At 44.9% G+C, this 20363-nt stretch overlaps 1 protein-coding gene across 3 annotated transcripts in view; it reads right to left on the bottom strand.

Annotated features, from left to right (window-relative positions):
* GALNT10 (polypeptide N-acetylgalactosaminyltransferase 10) overlaps nucleotides 1-20363 on the bottom strand; it is a 234020-nt gene that overhangs the window by 81981 nt on the left and 131676 nt on the right. For all 3 annotated transcript variants that reach the window (XM_047772930.1, XM_047773009.1, XM_047772839.1), the window contains exon 4: nucleotides 15928-16094. In XM_047772930.1, the coding sequence (XP_047628886.1) occupies nucleotides 15928-16094 (167 nt within the window). The remainder of the gene's footprint in view (nucleotides 1-15927; nucleotides 16095-20363) is intronic.

Here is a 20363-nt window from a genome sequence, read left to right as displayed (position 1 = left end):
GGGAGTATGGAAGAAATATTTAAAAATACAGGTTGAAATGTGAATAGAACTGGAGTGTCTGTTCCTGAACTTACTCCACATTTTTTAGGAATTTATTTTGCCGTGGAAGGAACTTGGGGGTGGGGATACAAACAGGGTCCTCAGAAACCTGGAGGGAGTTGTGGGAAGATCAGGGCAGCAGCAGACCCATCGATGGCAGTGACAGGAGGATGGGGGTAATTCAATATGAGAAAACACTTCCTAAGAGCTGTCTAGTTAATCGTGGCCTTCCGAACTGCCTACCTGGTCTTACAGGTCACTGCAGCAAACATCAACAGATGAGTACCCTGAGATGAAAGAACCAAAACCCAGGTTTTTGTTTTTTTTTCCCTTCTTCCTTTTTACGACTGCACCTGAGGCACATGGAGGTTCCCAGGCTAGGGGTCCAATCAGAGCTGTACCTGCTGGCCTACACCACAGCCACAGCAACACCAGATCCGAGCCACATCTGTGTTTCATGCCACAGGTTGCAGCAATGCCAGATCCTTGACCTACCGAATGGGGCCAGGGATCGAACCCGCATCCTCATGGACATTATGTCAGGTTCTTAACCTGCTGAGCCACATCAGGAACTCCAACCTGGGTGTTTTGATTCAAGCTCTTCTATTTCTGAAGCCATGAAAATGGTTAGAACTGAACTCATACGGAGGAAGCACTTTTAGGAGCAAAAATGTTCACTGTTAAGTATTAAATGTTCCAGGAAAGACCAAAAATCCATGTGCTGAAAAGCAGGGCTTTTAAGGCAGCTACCCCCAAACTGGAGGAGATGGTGGTCCACCCCAGAATAGACAGGATAGCAACAGAAAATGAAAGAAGTGTCTGACTGAGGACCCAAGCACATTCTCATATCAAAAAAACCATTTTATTGGACATTTCAGGAGGAATTTACTCCATGCCTGGTGAATTTAGAGTTATGGGCTTGGTTGGGGCCTCAAACAGGTGATTATGGTAATTTAGAGAGAAAGTACCAAGCCATTTCTGTCACAAGGCCATTCCAGCTTGAAAATAACAGTGCCTCTTTGCATTTATAGTGTGCTGAATACTTTCCAAACTGCCTTCTAATCTATTATCCCATTTGATCCTCACAACAGCCCACAGATGTGAGTTGTGGCTCTGCTGTGTGGCTTTGAATGAGATCTTCCCCTCTCTGGGTTTCACTTTCCTTATGGAGGTCCCAGGACTGCCTGGATCAGAAACCCCAGGAAGCTGGTTATGATGCAGATTCCCAGGCTCCACCCAGACTGAAAACCTGGACTCTCGCCCCAGTGAGGGGAGTGCTGGGACTCTGCCTGTTAAACCTACTTCCCAGGTGATTCTTACATGCACCAAAATTTGAGAACCTTTGCTCTAATATTTCAGAACTCCTCAGCAATGAAATCCTGTCATATGAAACACACATACTCAGCAACTAACAAAATCCTGAAAAAGTGTAAAATTCTGATGAGTGGGGAGAAAACAGCCTGGTGTCGTCTGAGTGTATGTGATCATCCAGATAATAACAGCCTCTCAAGGATATAATTAGTGCCCTCTAAATTGGAATATGCCTGTTTAATAATTTAAGTGAGATCATCAGGATTAATGAATAGCGGTTGAAATTAAATGTGGGACCATAAATCCACAGAGGCCTGTTACAGTGAGGCAATTATTTATGATAAGGCATCCTGAAAAACAAGGGTCTGACTGAGACTGAAGGCATCTTAGCTCTCCCGTCAGGGCCATGCGTTTCTGCATTTAAGGTAATCCAGGGTCGATATTCAAAGAAATCACCATCTAACTGTATCACAAAGTATCTATTTGTGATATACGCTCTGCTGCTCCTATAATCCAGTGTTTTCCAAGTCTGAGCAGAATTTCAACTCTATCAGAATAATCTGAGATGCCTGTCAGAATGCAGATTACCGGGGCCCACCCCAGAACCCCGGAGTCAGAATCTCTGTGAGTGGCCCTGGTAAGCAGCATTTTTTTAACAAGCTCCACAGTTGGTGCTGCTGTGGATGAGAGTTGAGAAGCCCTGCTTGGACCTGGATGGAACTGGAGACTCTGGGGGACACATTCCAGGTGTGGGGTGCCTGCCTTTGAGGTCACTTCTCTTTGGCCACCAGACTGGAAGGTTCTCCTCAAGGTTCGTTCCTTCTGTGGAAATCAGCATCCTCTTCTATGTCTTCATGGCTCTTTTTAGTTCCTTGGGCTCGTCCACATTTCTCACTTCATCTAATCCCTACAAGGAGACTCTGAGGCAGATGGGGTAGCTCCGTGCTCATCCTCTTGTGCTTCAGTGAACAGTAGTCTTAACTCCCACGACCATAAAGGCATCACTCACGAGGGCCATTTACTGAACTGCAACTGTTATCTCACTGAATCCTCACCCGACTCGTGAGCCCACGGCTTTTGGGTTGGGAGTGATGGAAACCCAACCCCAGCTAGTTTACATGATAAGACAACACATTGGTTTGTCCAGGGAAAGGACAGGGGTGTTACTGGCCTGGAGTTAGGTCGGGCTCAGCTGGCATCACAGCCACCTGATGAATCACCATGACCACGGGGATGGGTCGGCACTGGCCCACTGGGCTGGAGCTGCCCTCATGGCCCGGTGGTGTAACCTCCAGGATTACAAGGAATGAGCGGCAGGTGAGGCGCGGTTCACTACATCCTGCATCTTCCTTCAGACAAAAGCGGGGTTAGGAGACGGGGCTCAGTGTCCACAACAAAGAATACTGAGTCAACTCTGCTCAGGAGGAAGGTCTATTTATAGTTCATCTTCATTTACTCGTAAGTTAAAGTACTGCTTCTTCTGTCATATGGCAATAGAAACACGTTTTCTGGGAAAGGTCAGAGCTGGTCTTTCCTCCCGCCTGGTTAAAACAAACCTGAGGGCTGTTGTGGAGGTTTCTGGGAAGGTAACTGTTAGAGCCTTCCATTAACAGAGACTAGAGTGCAGCTATTGTTTAGAATATTCTAAACCAAATATTCTGACAGCACACAGAAAAAAATTTAAAAGTTTCTGAGAAGACTGGGCAGAAAACTGCCTTATGATTCCGCCTGTTTTCACCCTCACTACAGATTATTAGCAATGCCCAATAAATCTCACCCATTAAAAGGCACAGGGATGGAGGACACACAGTAGATGGTGGGAGTTACTGTTTATCTGGAGATTCCTAGTTGCTCATAAATAATGTGGGCATCCCTGAAGAGGTCTGCACTTACAAAGAAAACAAAGTTGAAAAAAAAATTTTTTTAATCATTCTGGGAGGAATGAGTAGTTTTTCTTTCAGGAGAAGGAGGTGAGCATACACAAGGATCCCAAAGGTTGAAAAAGGAAGTATGGGAGTTCCCATTACGGCACAGCGGAGAGAATCTGACTGGTATCCATGAGGATGCAGGTTCGATCCCTGGCCTCGCTCAGTGGGTTAAGGATCCAGTGTTGCCATGAGCTGTGGTGTAGGTCGCAGATGTAGCCTCGATCTGGCATTGCTGTTGCTGTGGCTGTGGTGTGGCCACCGGCTGCAGCTCTGATTCAACTCCTAGCCTGGGAACCTCCATATGCTGTAGGTTCGACCCTAAAAAAAAAAAAAGAAAGAAAGAAAGAAAGAAGCAAAGGAAAAGAGGATGTCTGCAGGTGTTAATACTTGATAGGAACCAACATCCCTAAATAGCACAAGAGGAAAGAATGTCACTACGATCTTCACATGCCTGTTTCTTTGTTCTATATAATGATGCAAAAATTACATTTTCATGAGATTTTCCTATTTGAGAGAGTTAAGCAGGAGAATGAAAAGAAAAGAGAAATCCAACTTTTAAAACCCACAAATTCTATATTGATTGACAGGGTTGCAATTTTCTCCTTTTAATTTTTGGAATAAATAAGAGATGTATAAATGTGTGTCTGTGGCTTTCCCGATCGTGAGAACTGTCAGGCATTGCCTATTTGTGGCTGTGAACGTTTGTAACAGGTTAGCCAGGTGCCTCTGGGTTCAAATCAAACCAAAACTGGCTCTGGAGCTGTGGCTGCCTGATAGACATGACTGAGCCTTTGGGGGCGGTGGGGGTGGGGGTGGAAGTTTTGCAGTGAAGTTGAGAAGAATCCCCAAAGTATCTGTGGGCAATGAGTCCATATCACAGCTGCACATGGGTCTGATGTTGGGCAGTAGGTTAGAGCTAATGCCAACTTTTTGGCCAATGTGCTTCATTAACCCGATAAAACCAATATTACTTAGAAGAGCTGGCTCCCCTGCATCTCAAAAGGCTGGTTCAGGAGTTAATGATCAGGAAATAGAAGATGCAGAAGGTAAGTGTTATTTGTGGGCTGAGAAACTGGTAACAACTATAAACCAGCCACAGAGCAGAGTCACCAAACTCCCAATTGCATGAAAGATATAAAGGTCTGACACACATTCCTAAGATGACAGAATCCAGACCAAATGCAACCAGAAGATGAGGAATGCTTGAAACCTCATCCTGATGCCAACCCATCCCAGAATGGTGCACAAGGTGGTCCTGCACCCTGCAGCCCCCTTGCTCATATCACCTTTAACACTTTTATCTGCTAACCCACAGCTTGGAGATGCTCTTTGGACACTAGTCTGCCATCTTCCCAGGCTGCTGGCCTCCTGAATAAAGCAACTGTTCCTTTTCCATTAACACTTACCTCACGAGTACTGGCCTTTTGAGTGGTGAGGTGAACCCAAGTGGGTACCATCCCTGTTTGGCTGCATTTATGGTGAAGGAAAAACAGCAGAATATACTTCTCAGACACGTGGATGTGTATCAAATGTCATGACTAAGTATTTCACAGCTTTACACGGCAGCTTTGTCACCGTTTTTACCTAACAGTTGTTTTATTTAGGAGGTGGGTTATAGAGAGGTGAATTCATAGTCTTTGGGTTGAATTTTCTACTAAATGTGAATTTTCCCATTAGGCAAATGTTGGCTCCTAAGAGGCTCCAAATAAAATTAGGTATGGTAATTTTAAATGGCTCACGACAGTGCCTGGCACATGGCAAGTGCCGTCTAGGTGTTATGCAGCATCATCATTATTGCTGAGATTGCTTCTTCCCCTCTGTGAGGCAGACAAAACCAGCCCTTTCAGCTCCCTACCTGCTGAGAGAAACGGGAAGGAAAAGGGCTTGGCTGGTCTGCACCCGATCGAGTTAGCTACTATGGAACCTCCGGCTTTCATTTCAGACTCAAATCTCATCTCCCTCTAGACTCTGAGTAAATAACAATTCATGTCAGACCTGAGCTGGCAGAAAAACCCAGGAGCTTTCTGAAGACAGGCTATGATAGAGGGGGGCAGCTCTGTGGCTCTCTCCCTGGGGACCTTATTCCAAGCTCCTCCAATCACCTGTTTCACTGGGTTCTGCTCCCCCCCATTATGTTTTTAAGGGAATACTAAAACAGTGGAGAAGGTTAGACTTTAATCCTCACATGAAAATGAGGAGAATATCAGCACTTTAGCACAGTTTCGCTGTGCCAAGTTTTTAAAATGTTGAAGGCTCACCTGCCTCAATAGAAGCGTCACCTTTTTGAATAAAATGCATCTATTTTCCACTACGGAAATGAATCTTTCCCAAACATCACAGCTTTTGATGCTTCAGATGTAATCTGAGCGATTTATTTGATTTTTTTCCCCTCTCCCACTATATCATTTATACAGTGCTGGATTCACAAAACGCTGTTTTTTTAAAAGATGCACAAAATATCCCATAAACATATTGACTCTTGCATCCTGTGCTCCTACCAGGTAACCACCAAAAGGTGTATAGATTTCTCTCATTATAAACTAATTGATATTCTGTAACAGCTTTAATCTTCTTAGCAGTTCTCTCCTTTGGAGTCTGAGAGAGGTGCATTCCCGATGTTATATTAAAGGAGAAGAGAATCAAGAAACCTGTGGACTTTCTCAGTGGTAAGAAAACCAAGAGACTAATGCTTAAGAAGCGGGATTCTAGAGGTTACAGAATCCACAATGGGGAAGAGGGATCCCTCCCGTCAAAAGGGATGTGCAAAAATAGAATGTGCACATGTATGTGTAACTGGGTCACCATGCTGTACAGTAGAAAAAAAAAATGTATTGGGGAAATAATTATTAAAAAAATTAAAAAAAAAAAAAAGGGATTACCAACCAGGAGGAAACTGCACCAAGGGCAGGAAAGCATGTTAGGACACTACCTGCTGATCTCTCTGAGCCTCAGTGTTGTCATCTGTAAGACAGAACTGCTTCTCCTGCCTTCACATTTCCAAAAAGGGAACAATGTCTTCTTTCGGGGTGGCCAGGAGACGGGACACTGGGCGGGCCAGAGTACAAACTCTCATCCTGCCTGCATGGCCTGCTTTATGCATTCCCCGCTGTGGTGTGCTCACCTGCACAGGCTCTGTCCTGCTTGGGAGGCCCAGAGCTGCCGGTCAGTTCAGGAGGAAGGCGGCAGGAACAGATCCACGCTGTGCTCTCCCAGTCAGCCTCTCCAACAAGGCATCTGATATTCTGGGGTCACTGATAAAGTGAATCCTGTCTATTTCACAACGGACTCAGAGGAGGAGAGCCACGACAGTCATTTTATAATGACAGGGGAAAATGACTGTAGAAAACTGAGGAGTTCCTGTCGTGGCTCAGGGGTTAACAAACCCAACTAGTATCCATAAGGACAGAGGTTCAATCCCTGGCCTCACTCAGTGGGTTAAGGATCTGGTATTGCCATGAGCTGTGGTGTAGGTCACAGATGTAGCTTGGATCTGGTGTTGCTGTGGCTCTGGTGTAGTCCGGCAGCTATAGCTCCAATTTGACCCCTAGCCTGGGAACCTCCATATGCCACGGGTGTGGCCCTTAAAAGACAAAAAAATAGAAGAAAAGAAAAAGAAAACTGAGTGAAAGAAACCTGGATACAAAGTTAAAATGACTGGATGTCCTCGACACAAATTGTAACGTAAAGGGACTGAATGCAGATTCACACGATGGAATGTGACCTGCTAGTAAAATCCAGATGAGCTAGCACTACACCTACTGACCTGATGGAGGTCTGTGACACATTAATGGGGAAAAACAAGAGCAAGGTGTACAGTATGATCCCATTAAAAGGGGAGGGAAGAGCATTAAAGATCAGGGCAAAGGTTCTAAAAATCAGAATGCCTGGATTTAAACCAAGCTCTGCCTCTTTAAGCTAAGTAGACCTTGGCCATTTACTTAACCTCTCTGTATCTCCGTTTTCTCATCTGTAAAATGAGCATTAAAACATTACCATTTTTAAACAGAAAAAGGAAGTTTGAGACCACTGAGTCCAGGGGGTTTCACACTGGGAATGACAGAAACCACAATAGTGCCATGGTGACGAATGGGCGAACGTGCTTAGGACAAACGCGAAACGAGGAGTAGCTCTTGTTATTACACTTTAGTATTATGATGCGGAATTGTCTAGAAGGATAAACCTCAGACTGCTGACATGAGTTACTTCAGGTGGGGTGCTAGAGGGGGGTTGGGAGGGTACGGAAGGAAAACGGAAATGAACAGCCACTGGGAACCAAAGATCTTCAGATGGCAGACTGGATGCTCAATGGCAAATGTCATAGGCCTATAGATTCAAACAGAAATGAGAAACCACTACATACCTATGAGAAAGTAAAAAATCCAAAACACTGACAATACCAAATGTTGGCCAGGCTGTGGAGCAACAGGAACTCTGCGTAATTGCTGGTGGGAACACACAATGGTGTAGCTACCTTGGAACACAGCCTGGCAGCTTCTTACACAACTAAACATACTCACACCATATAATTTGGCAATTGTGTTCTTTGGAATTTACCTGAGTGAGCTGAAAGTCCACACAAAAACCCATACATTGATGTTTACAGCAGCTTTATTCATAGTTGCCAAAACTTTGAAGCAACCAAGATGTCCTTCAGTAGGTGAATATCTAAATAGACTCTGTGATACCTTCAGACAATGGACTATTATTCAGCACTGAAAAGAAAGGAGCTACAAGCCATAAAAAGACATGGGGGGGGACCTTAAATGCCTATTACTAAGTGAAAGAAGCTGATCTGAAAATACTGCATGCCCTAGAATTCCAATTTTATTACTTTCTGGAAAAGGCCAAACTATGGAGACAGTGAAAAGGTTAGTGGTGGCCAGGGGTTAGGAGGGGGAGGGATGAAGAGACAGAGCACAGGGGGTCTCAGGGCACTGAACTACTCTGCATGACATGGTCATGGTAGACACACATCATTCTACATTTGTCCAAACCCTCGGCATATGTAACATCAAGGGTGCACCTTCATGTGACGTATGGATGCTGGGTGATAATGACCTATTAATGTAGGTTCATCCGTTGTAACAAATGTACCCTCTGGTGCAGGCTGGGGGTGGGGTGGGTGTGTGTAGAGGGGGTGCAGGGGTGGATGGGAACTCTCTGTGCTTTCAGCTTCGTTTTGCTGTGAACCTAAAAATGCCCTAACCCTAACCCTAAAATGCTCTAAAAAATAAAGTCTATTACATACAAAAAAATAGGGAAAGTGAGGAAGCCTAAATAGTAATAGTAACTGCCTCCAGAGGATGAGGTTATGGATGGTTCTTTCTGTACTTTCCACGTTTCCTCCTTGACTCCCAGCCTGTGCTCATGCTGTCCCCTCTGCCTGGAATATTTTTCCCCCTCCCCTACCCCAAGGGGCAATATCTACTTATCCCTTAGGATTGAGTGTAGCTGGAATTTTCTTTGTAAACTCTTCCTTGATTTTCTCCATGCTCCATAGCACCTGGACCTCCACCAAGTGGCACATATTCCCTGATCTTAAGATTGCCCCTCAGAGTTCCTGTTGTGGCTCAGCAACAGGAATCTGACTAGGATCCGTGAGGACACACGTTGATCCCTGGCCTCGCTCAGTGGGTTATGGATCCGGTGCTGCCATGAGCTGTGGTGCAGCTTGCAGATGTGGCTTTGATCCTGTGTTGCTGTGGCTGTGGTGTAGGCCGGCAGTTATAGCTCCAATTAGACCCCTAGCCTGGGAACCTCCATATGCCTCAAATGCGACACTACAAAAGGCGAAAAAAAAAAAAAAAGATTGCTCCTGACCTTGTCTGCCTGCCCTTGCTGGATGTAATCCTTAGAAGAGAAGTCTATTTTATTCCCACTGTAGCCCTGCACCTACTGTAGCAACTGGCACAGAGTCATTTCATGAGTTTTACTGAATATATGAATATGAATTAAATCAGGACAAATGTGGAGAAAAACAAAAAAAGCAGCACAAGATTCAAGGTGAAAAGAAATCAAACAATACAGTGAAAGTGGGGAATGGCCACCCTGATGGCTGTGGCGGTCCTGGGAGCACACTAAGGCTGCCAGAGTGACAATAAGAAATGAGGAAGAGATGCTCATGGCCCACGTCAAGACTGGTATGTTGAAATGCAAATCGCGTTAGGGCAAGCAGACCCTCTTGACGTGCCCCCAGGACTGGCATGGTGTGACGGGGCAGGTCAGAGTTACTAAGCCCATCATGGAAGGAAGACCTTGGACCCTGGTCTCCATGGTGAGCGTGTCTACCATGTGCACCAACGGGCCCTGCAAAGGCCGCATTCTCGCCAGCACCACTCCCTGCCAACAACCCATCGACAGCCCCGCAAATGCTTGCTTAAGAATCTCCTGGAGTTCCCATGGTGGTTCAGTGGTTAATGAACCAATTAGTATCCATGATGACTCGGGTTCGATCCCTGGCCATGCTCAGTGGGTTAAGGATCCAGTGTTGCCTTGACCTGTGGTGTAGGTCACAGACATGGCTCAGATCTGGCATTACTGTAGCTATGGCTGTGGCCAGCAGCTGTAGCTCCAGTTTGACCTCTAGACTGGTTCAGACCTCCAGATGTCGAGGGTGTGGCCCTAAAAAGGCAATTAAAAAAAAAAAAAAAAGAATCTCCTTTCAGGGAACTCTTCCCTGTACATTTTTGTTTGTTGCTAATAGGGAGCTGAGTTGGGGGAAGGATGTCATTGAGACCTTACCATGGCCTTTCATTTCTCATCACTGCTGGTGGCCCAGTGTGCAGCCAAAGAAAATAAGCCCTACCATTAGTACACATCTTTTTTTTTTTTTTTTTTTTAAGGGAGGCACCCTCAGCATATGAAGTTCCCAGGCTAGGGATCAAATCAGAGCTGTAGCCACTGGCCTACACCATAGCCACAGCAACACAGGATCCTTAACCCACTGAGCAAGGCCAGGGACAGAACCCATGTCCTCATGGATACTAGTACGGTTTGTTACTGCTGAGCTGTGACGGAACTCCCTGTCTTAATTTTTTTGAAAATCAATACTGTTTGGAAGTGGGGAGGGGAAGGAGAAAAACAGAAAGAAACAAATGAACAAAGACCCCTCTTGTTTTCCCTAATAAAGATTTTCTCTCTGGATAGTGCGATCCAGAGGCAGGTCTGCCACCCTCCGCCCTCACCTCTCCCTCCCACTGGTGCAAAAACACCTCCGTGTCCACCTAAGCCTCAAGCCAAGCCCCCACATTTGAAGAGCTTTTGGAGCCCCTGGAAAACTGCAGCGCGCTGTCTGCGAGCAGGGCTGGGATTATTCTGGTGTCAGTGTCTGCCTTCACTCTAAGTCCCCGGTGCTGCCTGCACAAAGCTCTGGGTCTTATTTCAAGAATTCATCTGCTCCAATTTTGTCTCCTACCCGAGGTCTCGACCCTTAGCTGAATTACAATTAGTTGCCCTGAGGATCCTGGAAGAGGCTCATTTCAGAGGAAAATGCCTTCTGCCAGGCGGCGCCAATCTAGCCCATAGTTAGCATCTGTGAATTTCAACTCTGGGAACTGCCTCTGCTCACATGGCCTGGAGAAATCCGTCTTTCACCATGGCCCACATTTGCTGCGCTTTAGACAGGCCTCTCTATAATTCTGAAATTGTTTCTCCCAAATCTCATTTTTAAAACAATCACTGCTGAGTAAGTTTTCTTCTAAAGCTGGCTTGAGAATTTCTTCTTGAAACAAGAATAATGATTGCTTTTCTGAAGAATGTAGATTGTAAAATCTGACAGCTAATGTGCAGGACAGGGGGGCATATGAGGTAAGAACTCTCCTCTGGGTTCTATGCTCGACCCCCTGAGAAAAAAGGGCAACAGTCAGGGGCCTCAGTTCTCATTCTCATCTATGAAATGGGATAGTATTCATTTTCTTCTCTTTCTCTTTTTTTTAGGGCTGTACCCATGCCATATGGAAGTTCCCAGGCTAGAGATTGAATTGGAGCTGCAGCCGCTGGCCTACGCCACAGCCACAAAATGTTAGATCTGAGCCACATCTGCAACCTACGCTGCAGCTTGCAACAATGCCAGATCCTTAACCCACTGAGCAAGGCCAGGGATCGAATCTGCATCCTTATGAACACTATATCAGAGTTCTTAACCCACTGAGCCACAGTGGGAACTCTTTTCTTCTCTAATCAGGGTTTGGGAACAGTACTACATTGGATTAATATATTTGCTTTCTGCAGAAACAGATGCACTTGGAGAATGTCATTCTTATGACATTTACCTTTTCTTTCTCAAGACTTTTACAGTCCTTTTTATGAGGGGTGGCAGGAATCGTGTTGTTTTCATCACTGAGTACAACACTGGCAAATTGGGATATTAGATGTGCAAACCACTATAATCCAGGATTGGTTGTGTTTGATAACAGGTTTTTTTTTTTTTGGTCTTTTTTTTAGGGCCGCACCCGTGGCATATGGAGGTTCCCAGACTAGGGGTCAAATTGGAGCTGTAGCTGCTGGCCTACACCAGAGCCACAGCAACTGGAGATTTGAGTGGAGTCTGTAACCTACACCACAGCTCATGGCAATGCCGGATCCTTAACCCACTGAGTGAGGACAGAGATTGAACTCGAGTCCTCATGGAGACTAGTTGGGTTCCTTAACCATTGAGCCACGACAGGAACTCCAATAATGAGCTCTTTTGAGTAAGAAGTTTGCTGTTTAATGGGAAGTGATATACTGAAAAGCATCCTGGGGTGGCCGGGGGTCAGAGGGGGAGGCGGAAAGGAATAAAGGCTTCTGTAGAAGTTTCACACAACAGCTGAGGCGAGGGGGCAAGGCTGTCCTGGGAGCCCAGGGTGGGGATTCTTGTCCCTCCTCTGCAACCAGCCAGGTGTGTGCTCTCAGTCAAGCCTGTCTACTGCTCCAGGCCTCAGGTTTCCTAACTGTAAAATGAGCAAGCTGAGTGACAGCTGCGATTTTCACATAGTTTTAAGCAGTGGAGCTCCTCTCAGTGAATAATTTTATGGCAACAAAGTATAGACCATGCCAGGAGAGGGACCTGAACCCTGCATGCTGCCTGAGGCACCCCTGGGCCCTTGACTGCTCTGAGGCACATGCTGAAAGCCAGTAGCCTTGAGGACCTTGGAACTCTTCTCTAACCCAACAAGGAGAGTGGCTCCTCCTAATCTGGCTGATGCTTGGTTACTTCCCCTCTGAAGGACTAATGCCCTGTGATGCTCAGAGATGGATCCTGCCACTGCCAAGTGTTATGGCTCTCCCCCCAGGGCAGCTGATGCTTCAGAAAACAGGCGACAGGGACCTGAGCCTGAAACAAAGACACAAGCTAGCATCAAAGGAACAGCTATGTCTCCCATATCTACCCCTCTGACTGAGGACAATTCTGCAGCTGGCAATGGTTTTCTGTGTGTGGCTACAGCTGGAGCTGCCATATATTTCCCTTCTTTCCTGCTCCCCTCATTCATCCATTCACTAATTCACAACCATTTATTAACCACGAATGATCTAGAGAGGAAGACTGATAAGGAACAATCCAGCACACAGTCCTGTGACCCACATGGAGAGGAAAGCACGGGGGGTCGGTGACGGGGGACCAAAGTGGAGGTGGAGGGAGAGGAGCCAGCCAGGGAAGGCACTGGGAAGAGGATATCCAGACAGAGGGAACAGCACGGGAAGATCCTGAGGCAGGGTGGAGACTGGCGTGCTCCAGAGCGGAGGGCCCTGCTGTGGCTGGCATGTGAAGAGGGGACACAGCACTCAGGAACCTGAGGGCAGGCCCAGGTGCTGGCTCCGAGGAGCGGGGAATGCATCTACTTTAGCACAGTCAGTGGACATCAATTTATCACTTGAGCGATGTGCTCAATTATTTTCATTTTTACCACTCAGCCAAGAGCCTGTGGCCTGTGGGTGGCAGGCCCAAACTGGGGAAAGGATGAGGTTGGGAGATGAGATGGGAAAGAAATAAAGGGAGGAAAGGCAGGGGCAAAGCCCAGGTCCAGGGATCAGAGTCCATGGCCTGGGTGTTCTGCCCACTAGCTGTGTGAGTCTGGGCAAGTCACCTGACCCCAGCTCCTTCCTCATAAGTGACCCAGAAACTCCAGGCCCTCTCTGAGAGGTTGTCGTCAACATTAAATTATATAATGTAGAGGTCCGGCACATAGAAATGGTCCCCAAAATAGTAAATGGACATGGAGACAATTTAGACAGAAGAAGGGGCAACAGAACATTTGTTTACTATTTCACAATTTGCAAAGCTCTTTCACCCACAAAAAGGGGAGGGGGCAATATCTCGAATCTATACATTTATTCCTGACTCCCCCTCTGACAAAGCAAATGTCAACAACAATAATGATAATACCATGCTTAATTTTTTTTTTTTTTTAACAGTCACACCTGTGGCATTTGGAAGTCCCCAGGCCAGGGATCAAATCAGAGCTGCAGGTGCCGGCCTACACCACAGCCACAACAACACTGGATCTGAGCTGCATCTGCTACCCACGCTGCAGCTTGCAGCAATGCCAGATCCTTAATCCACTCCGCCAAGCCCAGGATCGAACTCACATCCTCACAGACACGGTGTGGGGCTCTTAGTTTGCTGAGCCACAATGGGTACTCTGCAAATGCTTATTTCTAATGTTCACTTTGTGCCAGGCATGTCCTAAGCACTTTACACGTATTATCCCACTTAACAGTCACAGCCACCTAGGAGGTAGATCCCATTTTACAGATGAGGGATCCAAAACACAGAGAGGTCAAGTGACTGGGTCAAGGTCACAGAGCTAGTTAGTGACAAGGCCACGATCAAATCTGTAACTATTGCTAAAGAATGGTGCTACAGAGACAAGGAGGCATTACCAGCAGGTGACCTCACAGACCTTGCTTTGTGGACACAAATACGTCTCATACATAAGGCACCAGACGCTATGGTAACCCATGGCAGAAATGCTAAGGGAACAGAGGAAAACAAGCTCTGATCATTCAGGTGCCAGACATGTATTAGGCACCTACTGTATGCCAAAGGAGCTGGGGACGTGTGGTAAATAAGACCAGTGTAGAACGTGGAGTCTAGGAAGGGAAACACGCAACAAGTCAATATTTCTACACACAATGCTGACACGTTATGCTTATTTTTAAATACGCGTGTGGTGAGTGCTAAGAAGGAAAATTAGTGGGTCCCATGAGAATGAGAGCATGTCAAGAATTAGGGGGGACATACCAACGTCATATGCTATCCACTTACATGTGGGATCTAAAAAAAGGACACAATGAACTTCTCTGCGTAACAGATACTGACTCAGACTTTGAAAAACTTACGGTTTTCAAAGGAGACAGTTTGGGGGTGGGGGGCTGTGCTGGGGATTTGGGATGGAAATGCTATAAAATTAGATTGTGATGATTGTTGTACAACTATAAATGTAATAAAATTCACTGAGGAAAAATAAAGAAAAAAGAGGGGAGACATTTAGAGGTGGTAAGAAGTGAGTTCCAGGTGTGTGAGTATGTATGAGTATGCGTACACACACACCACGTAATTGGGGGTGCAGTACTAAAATGGGGTGACAGGCAGCTCAGCTTTGATTATTCTAGAGTGTACTTAGATGCCCTCTCTTCACTACTGACTGGTGCCTCTGTAAGAAGGCAGGCAAATTAAAGGGCTTCTCTTGATTTTGCTGCAAGTGATGAAAGCTTTGATGCAAAGAATAAGCTTAAGACCACTGGCTGGAAGTAAAATTCTTCTCAGATTTCATTTCTGGCTCCACCTCTGTGTCTCTCAAACCCACGGGCAAGACAGCTAAGAAGCTCTGCTGTGTGGTATAGTGGTTAAGATCACATGCATGGGGCCAAACAGACACGACTAGGTTACCACATTACCATCCAAGAGCTCTGTGACTAAGGGCAACACTTAACCTCTCTGAGCTTCAGTTTTCACATCTGTAAAAAACCTCTCTGAGCTTCAGTTTTCACATCTGTAAAACAGTGCGGTGGCTACTGTAGGTGGGCTAACCCGATGCAGTCTCTAACACACTCCTCCCTTTCTTATCTCTACTAAAGAGATCAAAAATAAAAACACGCATATTCCCAGCCACCCTTGCAGATAGGGGTACCCAGATACCAGAGTTCTGGCCAAAAATTTCTGGAGTGACTTTCCTGCGTAAGAAGGCAGTCGTCGAAGGAATAGGCTTTGTACCCTTTGCTCTTCCATCTTCCTCCCTGAAAAGCTGACTTCCCAGAGGTAACAGCAGCCATTCTGTGACCATGAGGATGAGGAAGCAGGAAGAGATATGAAACTTGGTTCTTCAGTGAGAGACTCAAGCAGCTGCAGCAATCCTGGATCTCATTATGAAAGGAATGAATGCTTTACTTGTTTATGTTATTACTTAAAGCTCTCTGTTACTTGCAGTTTAATACATTTCTACAATGACACAAATGGAATAAAAACAGAATCTACTCCATGGGTTGTTGTGAGGATTCATTCAATGAGTTAATGTATGGTCAGTGCCAGGTTCGTGGCCAGGCACGGTGCCAGCATCAGTACACAGTGGCCCATACGCTGGTGCTGATGAAGAAGGGAAAACCTGCCACCCCTTTGGCAAGTCACTGGACGGAATGTGGGAGGTAGGAAACTGGGTGGGATGGGCCCTACCTCGGTCACTGAAGTCATCGACGAGCACGATCTCAGCGATCAGCTCCGGGGGCGAGCGGTTCAGCACGCTGTGCACGGTGCGGAGGAGGGAGGACCAGCCCTCATTGTGGAAGGGGATGATGATGCTGGTGTTGGGGAGCGTCTCCAAGTAACGTTTGCTGTTGCAGCTAGAGGGAGACACAGGGGACAGGGAGAAGACAGGTTCAGCTCTCACCTTGCCAAGGGAACTAGAGCACATGGTTCGGCCAACTGTTCCTACTTCCCCTCCAGTCTTTAGGGAATGAGTGGGAGCCGAGGACGCCACAGAACTTCACTTCAGAACTTTCTTCCGCTTGGCATCCTGAAGTCCTGCCTGCAATCCCTGTACAGTGCACAGGGATACACACACACACACATACACACACACACAATCTTCCCACCCCCCAAGAGCTCTGTTTGTGAACAGTTACAAAACAATGACCCCCAATGGTGATGACACAGCACTGGGGTTTGGTGTTTTACACCCACTAACTTGTTTAAACCTCAACAGTGGTAAAAACACATTGTCTATCCTCATGATCCATGTGGAGGTCAGCCCTTCAGTAACACTCCTGCCTCTCTCACCACCCCTTGCACATTCCTCCCCATGAAGGAGAAACCATGTATCCATCTACTTGGAGGATTACACTGGGCTTCACTAGCTGGGCCCCTCCTCCCACCCTCCCTGGGCATGTTTTTCTCCTTTGCTCTCTGCCAGCCCAGTGGGGAAGCTTGAGGGTGGAAGGCCCTGTTCCTGCGGGCCTTCAATAGCATAATAACACCCCAAAGAATTAATGGAGTTCCTTCCGATCATCAAATATCTAGTTGGTGTTCAAACTTCCCTGATGTTCTAGTTTGTTTCAGTCAGGATCAAGACAAAGCCACATGCTGCCTTTGGCTGATGCTTCTCCTAGGTCTCTCCTCCCCTTACCATTTATTTAAGAAACTGGGTCATTTGTCCTACAGTATTTCCCATAGTCTACATTTTTGCTTCATGCATTGCTGTGGTGTCTCTGAACATGTCTGCTCTGTCCGCTCTGGCTCCTGTAAACTATAGAGGCTTGGCCTAATTTGATGAGATATTCCGGCAGCCTTTTCCTGGGTGCTGGTGTGAACATTCTTTTTTTTTTTTTTTTTTTTTTTTTTCCCTTTTTAAGGCTACACCTGGCATATAGAAGTTCCCAGGCTAGGAGATGAATTGGAGCTGCACTGCAGCTTGGAGCAATGGCAGATCCTTAACCCACTGAGTGAGGCCACGGATTGAACCTCTATCCTCACAGATACTATGTCAGGTTCCTAACCTGCTGAGCCACAACAGGAACTTGGTGTGAACATTCTTTGGGAAACATAATGCCCAGGTGTCTTTCCTTTTGTGATGTTGGCGGCCCTTGCTGATTCCTATCTAAATTCTCTATTACACCAAGGGTTTGAAAACTGGTCATTTTCCAATTCTATCATTCTTTCTGTACTAGCTGGAATATATCTATGGAGAAACTCTCTCTACCACATCAGCTATCTGGCTACCTTGAAGTATAGGAAAGACAGGTTAAGTTCTTGATTCTTAATTAACTGGTTTTTAGAAGGACTTGGTTCCTTAGCATCATCCAAAGATAGCCAATTATTTGTTTTCATTATGAACTCATAAATTTCAACATAATTGGTATGTTTCAATTCAGTGCAAGTATTATTCTTCTTGGTTCCCAAATAAGCCCATCTTTAGTCCAAGGCAGTCTTCTCAAGTTGGTTCCCAGTCCTTTGCACATGACCACAGAGCACTGAGAGCTTCCTTGCTTTCTGGTAAAATATATCCAAAGATTCTCCAGGCTGAACGTGTATGTTTCCTGCTCTAACATGGAACCAACCATTCTGCCAAGGAACCCTCGGCATATTAAGCATCCTTAATATTATCATTATAACCACTAGATACTGCAACAAATTCACTCAGTATTACTGTGTTGGTTTTGGTTTCTATGATTTTGCAGTGGTCAGCACTAGAAATACATTTGAATAAATTTCATATTAAATACATAAAATTACAGCTTTACTGAACTTTAATTTTATATTTTTCACAGAGATATAATTCACTCACCATAAAATTCAACATAAAACTCACCCTTTTAAAGTGTGTAACTCAGTAGTTTTTAATATATTCACGAAGTTGTAAAACAACCACCGCTATCTAATTCCAGAAGATTTTCATCTCCAAAAGAAATTTCCTATCTATTAGCAGTCACTATGAATTATCCACTCCCTCTACCTTCTGGAAAACACTAAATTGCTTTGTTTCCATAAATTTTACTACCCTAGACATTTTATATAAATGGAATTATATAACATGTGGCTTTTTGTGCCTGGGTTCTTTCACTTCTAATATTTTCAAGGTTCATCCATGTTGTAGAATGCATTAGTACCTCAGTCTTTTTCATGGTCAAATAATATTCCACTCTATGAATACAGCACGTTTTACTTAGGCATTCATCAAGTGATGGACCTTTGGGTTGTTTCTATCTTTCGGCTATTATGAATAATGCTGCTGCAAACATTCACATACAAGTTTTTGTGTAGACATAAGTTTTTAATTCCCTTGGGTATATAACAAGGGGCAGAATTGCTGGGTCATAAGGTAACTTCATGTTTAACTTTAAGAAACTGCCAAACTGCTTCCAAAGTAGCTGCACCATTTTACATTGCTGCCAATAATGGATAAGGGCTCCAATTTCTCCACATGCTCACAGACTCTTGCTGTCCATCTTTGTGGCTTTTTGTTTTTGGTATTTTAGCTGCCCCATAGCATATGAAGTTCCCAGGCCAGGGATCAGATCCAAGCCACAGCTGCAAGCAATGCTGCAGCTGCAGCAATGCTGTATCCTTTTTAATCCACTATGCCAGGCCAGGGATTGAACCTGGCCCTGGTGCTGCAGAGACACTGCCGATCCTGTTGAACTACAGTAGGAACTTCTGATTTGCATTTTCCTAATGATTAATGATGTTGAGTTTATTTTCATGTGCTCATAGGCAATTACTATTTTTTCTTTTTTTGGAGAAATGACTAGTAAATATATATTTCATTTTTGATTGTTCCTTGCTAGTGTACAGAAATATAACAGATTTTTTTTTTTTACACTGAGACTGTATCTTATAGCCTTGCTGAAATAATTTATTGATTCTTTTTTTTTTGGTGTGGATTCCTTACGATTTTCTATATACAAGACAATGTCATCTGCAAAAAGAGATAGTTTTACTTCTTTCTTTCTGATCTAGATGTCTTTTATTTCTTCTTCTTGCCTGATTGTCTAGAAATTCCAGTACAATGTTGAATAGAAGTGGCAAAAGCAGACACTCTTCTACCTTTCGGTCTTTCACCATTAAATACAATGTTAATGAGGGTTTTTCATCAATGCTCTTTATCTGGTTAAGTTCCCTTCTATTTCCAGTTGGTTAAATTTTTTTTTATCATGAAAAAGTGTTGGCTTTTGTCAAATGCTTTTTCTGAATCTACTAATATAATCAATCATATGGTTTTTGTTCTTTATTCTGTTCATACGACTGATGCATTACATTGATGCTTTTCATATGTTGAACCAACTTTGCATTCCTGGTGTAAATTCTACTTGGTCATGGTATATAATCCTTCTTCTATGTTGCTGACTTCGGTTTGCTCATATTTTGTTGAGGATTTTCCCATCTATATTCATAAGGGATATTGGTCTGTAGTTTTGTTATGTTTTTGTCTGGTTTTACATATTATAACTGTTTTGCTAAAATTTTGATTCCTTTTTTTTTTTTTGTCTTTTCTAGGGCCGCATCCGTGGCATATGGAGGTTCCTAGGCTAGGGGTCCAATCAGAGCTGTGCTGCTGACCACAGCCACAGCCACAGCAACATGGGATCTGAGCCATGTCTGCAACCTACACCACAGCTCACGGCAATGCCAGATCCTTACCCCACTGAGTGAGGCCAGGGATCGAACCCACAACCTCATGGTTCCTAGTCGGATTCATAAACCACGGAGCCACGACGGGAACTCCTGATTCTTAACATTAACAGTTACTTATTTGTTTTTTTCCTAAGATATATAACGACTTCAGAAAAACAATATCAATATTATTGCTAATAATACGATTATAGAAAATTGAAGATTCCTTTTGTCCTTCATTTCTTTTCATCTCTGAGGTATACTTCAACAGAGGTACTAGAGATTTTCCCAAGGCCCAGAAAAGGGGAGCTGAGGACCAAGCAGTCTCAGAAGGAATGACAATGACCAATTTGTGCTTCCAGCCAGAAGCCAGGTATGATAGGCAGAGCAGTGGCCCCCAGAGATGTCCAAGCCTCAATCCCTAGAAACTCTGAACATGTTACCTCACATGGCAAAGGGGACTTTATAGATGTGATTACAGTTAAGAACCTTGACACTAGTTT

The sequence above is a fragment of the Phacochoerus africanus genome, chromosome 1 (assembly GCF_016906955.1).
Source record: "Phacochoerus africanus isolate WHEZ1 chromosome 1, ROS_Pafr_v1, whole genome shotgun sequence".
NCBI classification, from domain to species: Eukaryota; Metazoa; Chordata; class Mammalia; order Artiodactyla; family Suidae; genus Phacochoerus; species Phacochoerus africanus.
Note: the sequence above shows the minus strand (reverse complement) of the source record. Positions and strands in the feature narration are given on the sequence as shown.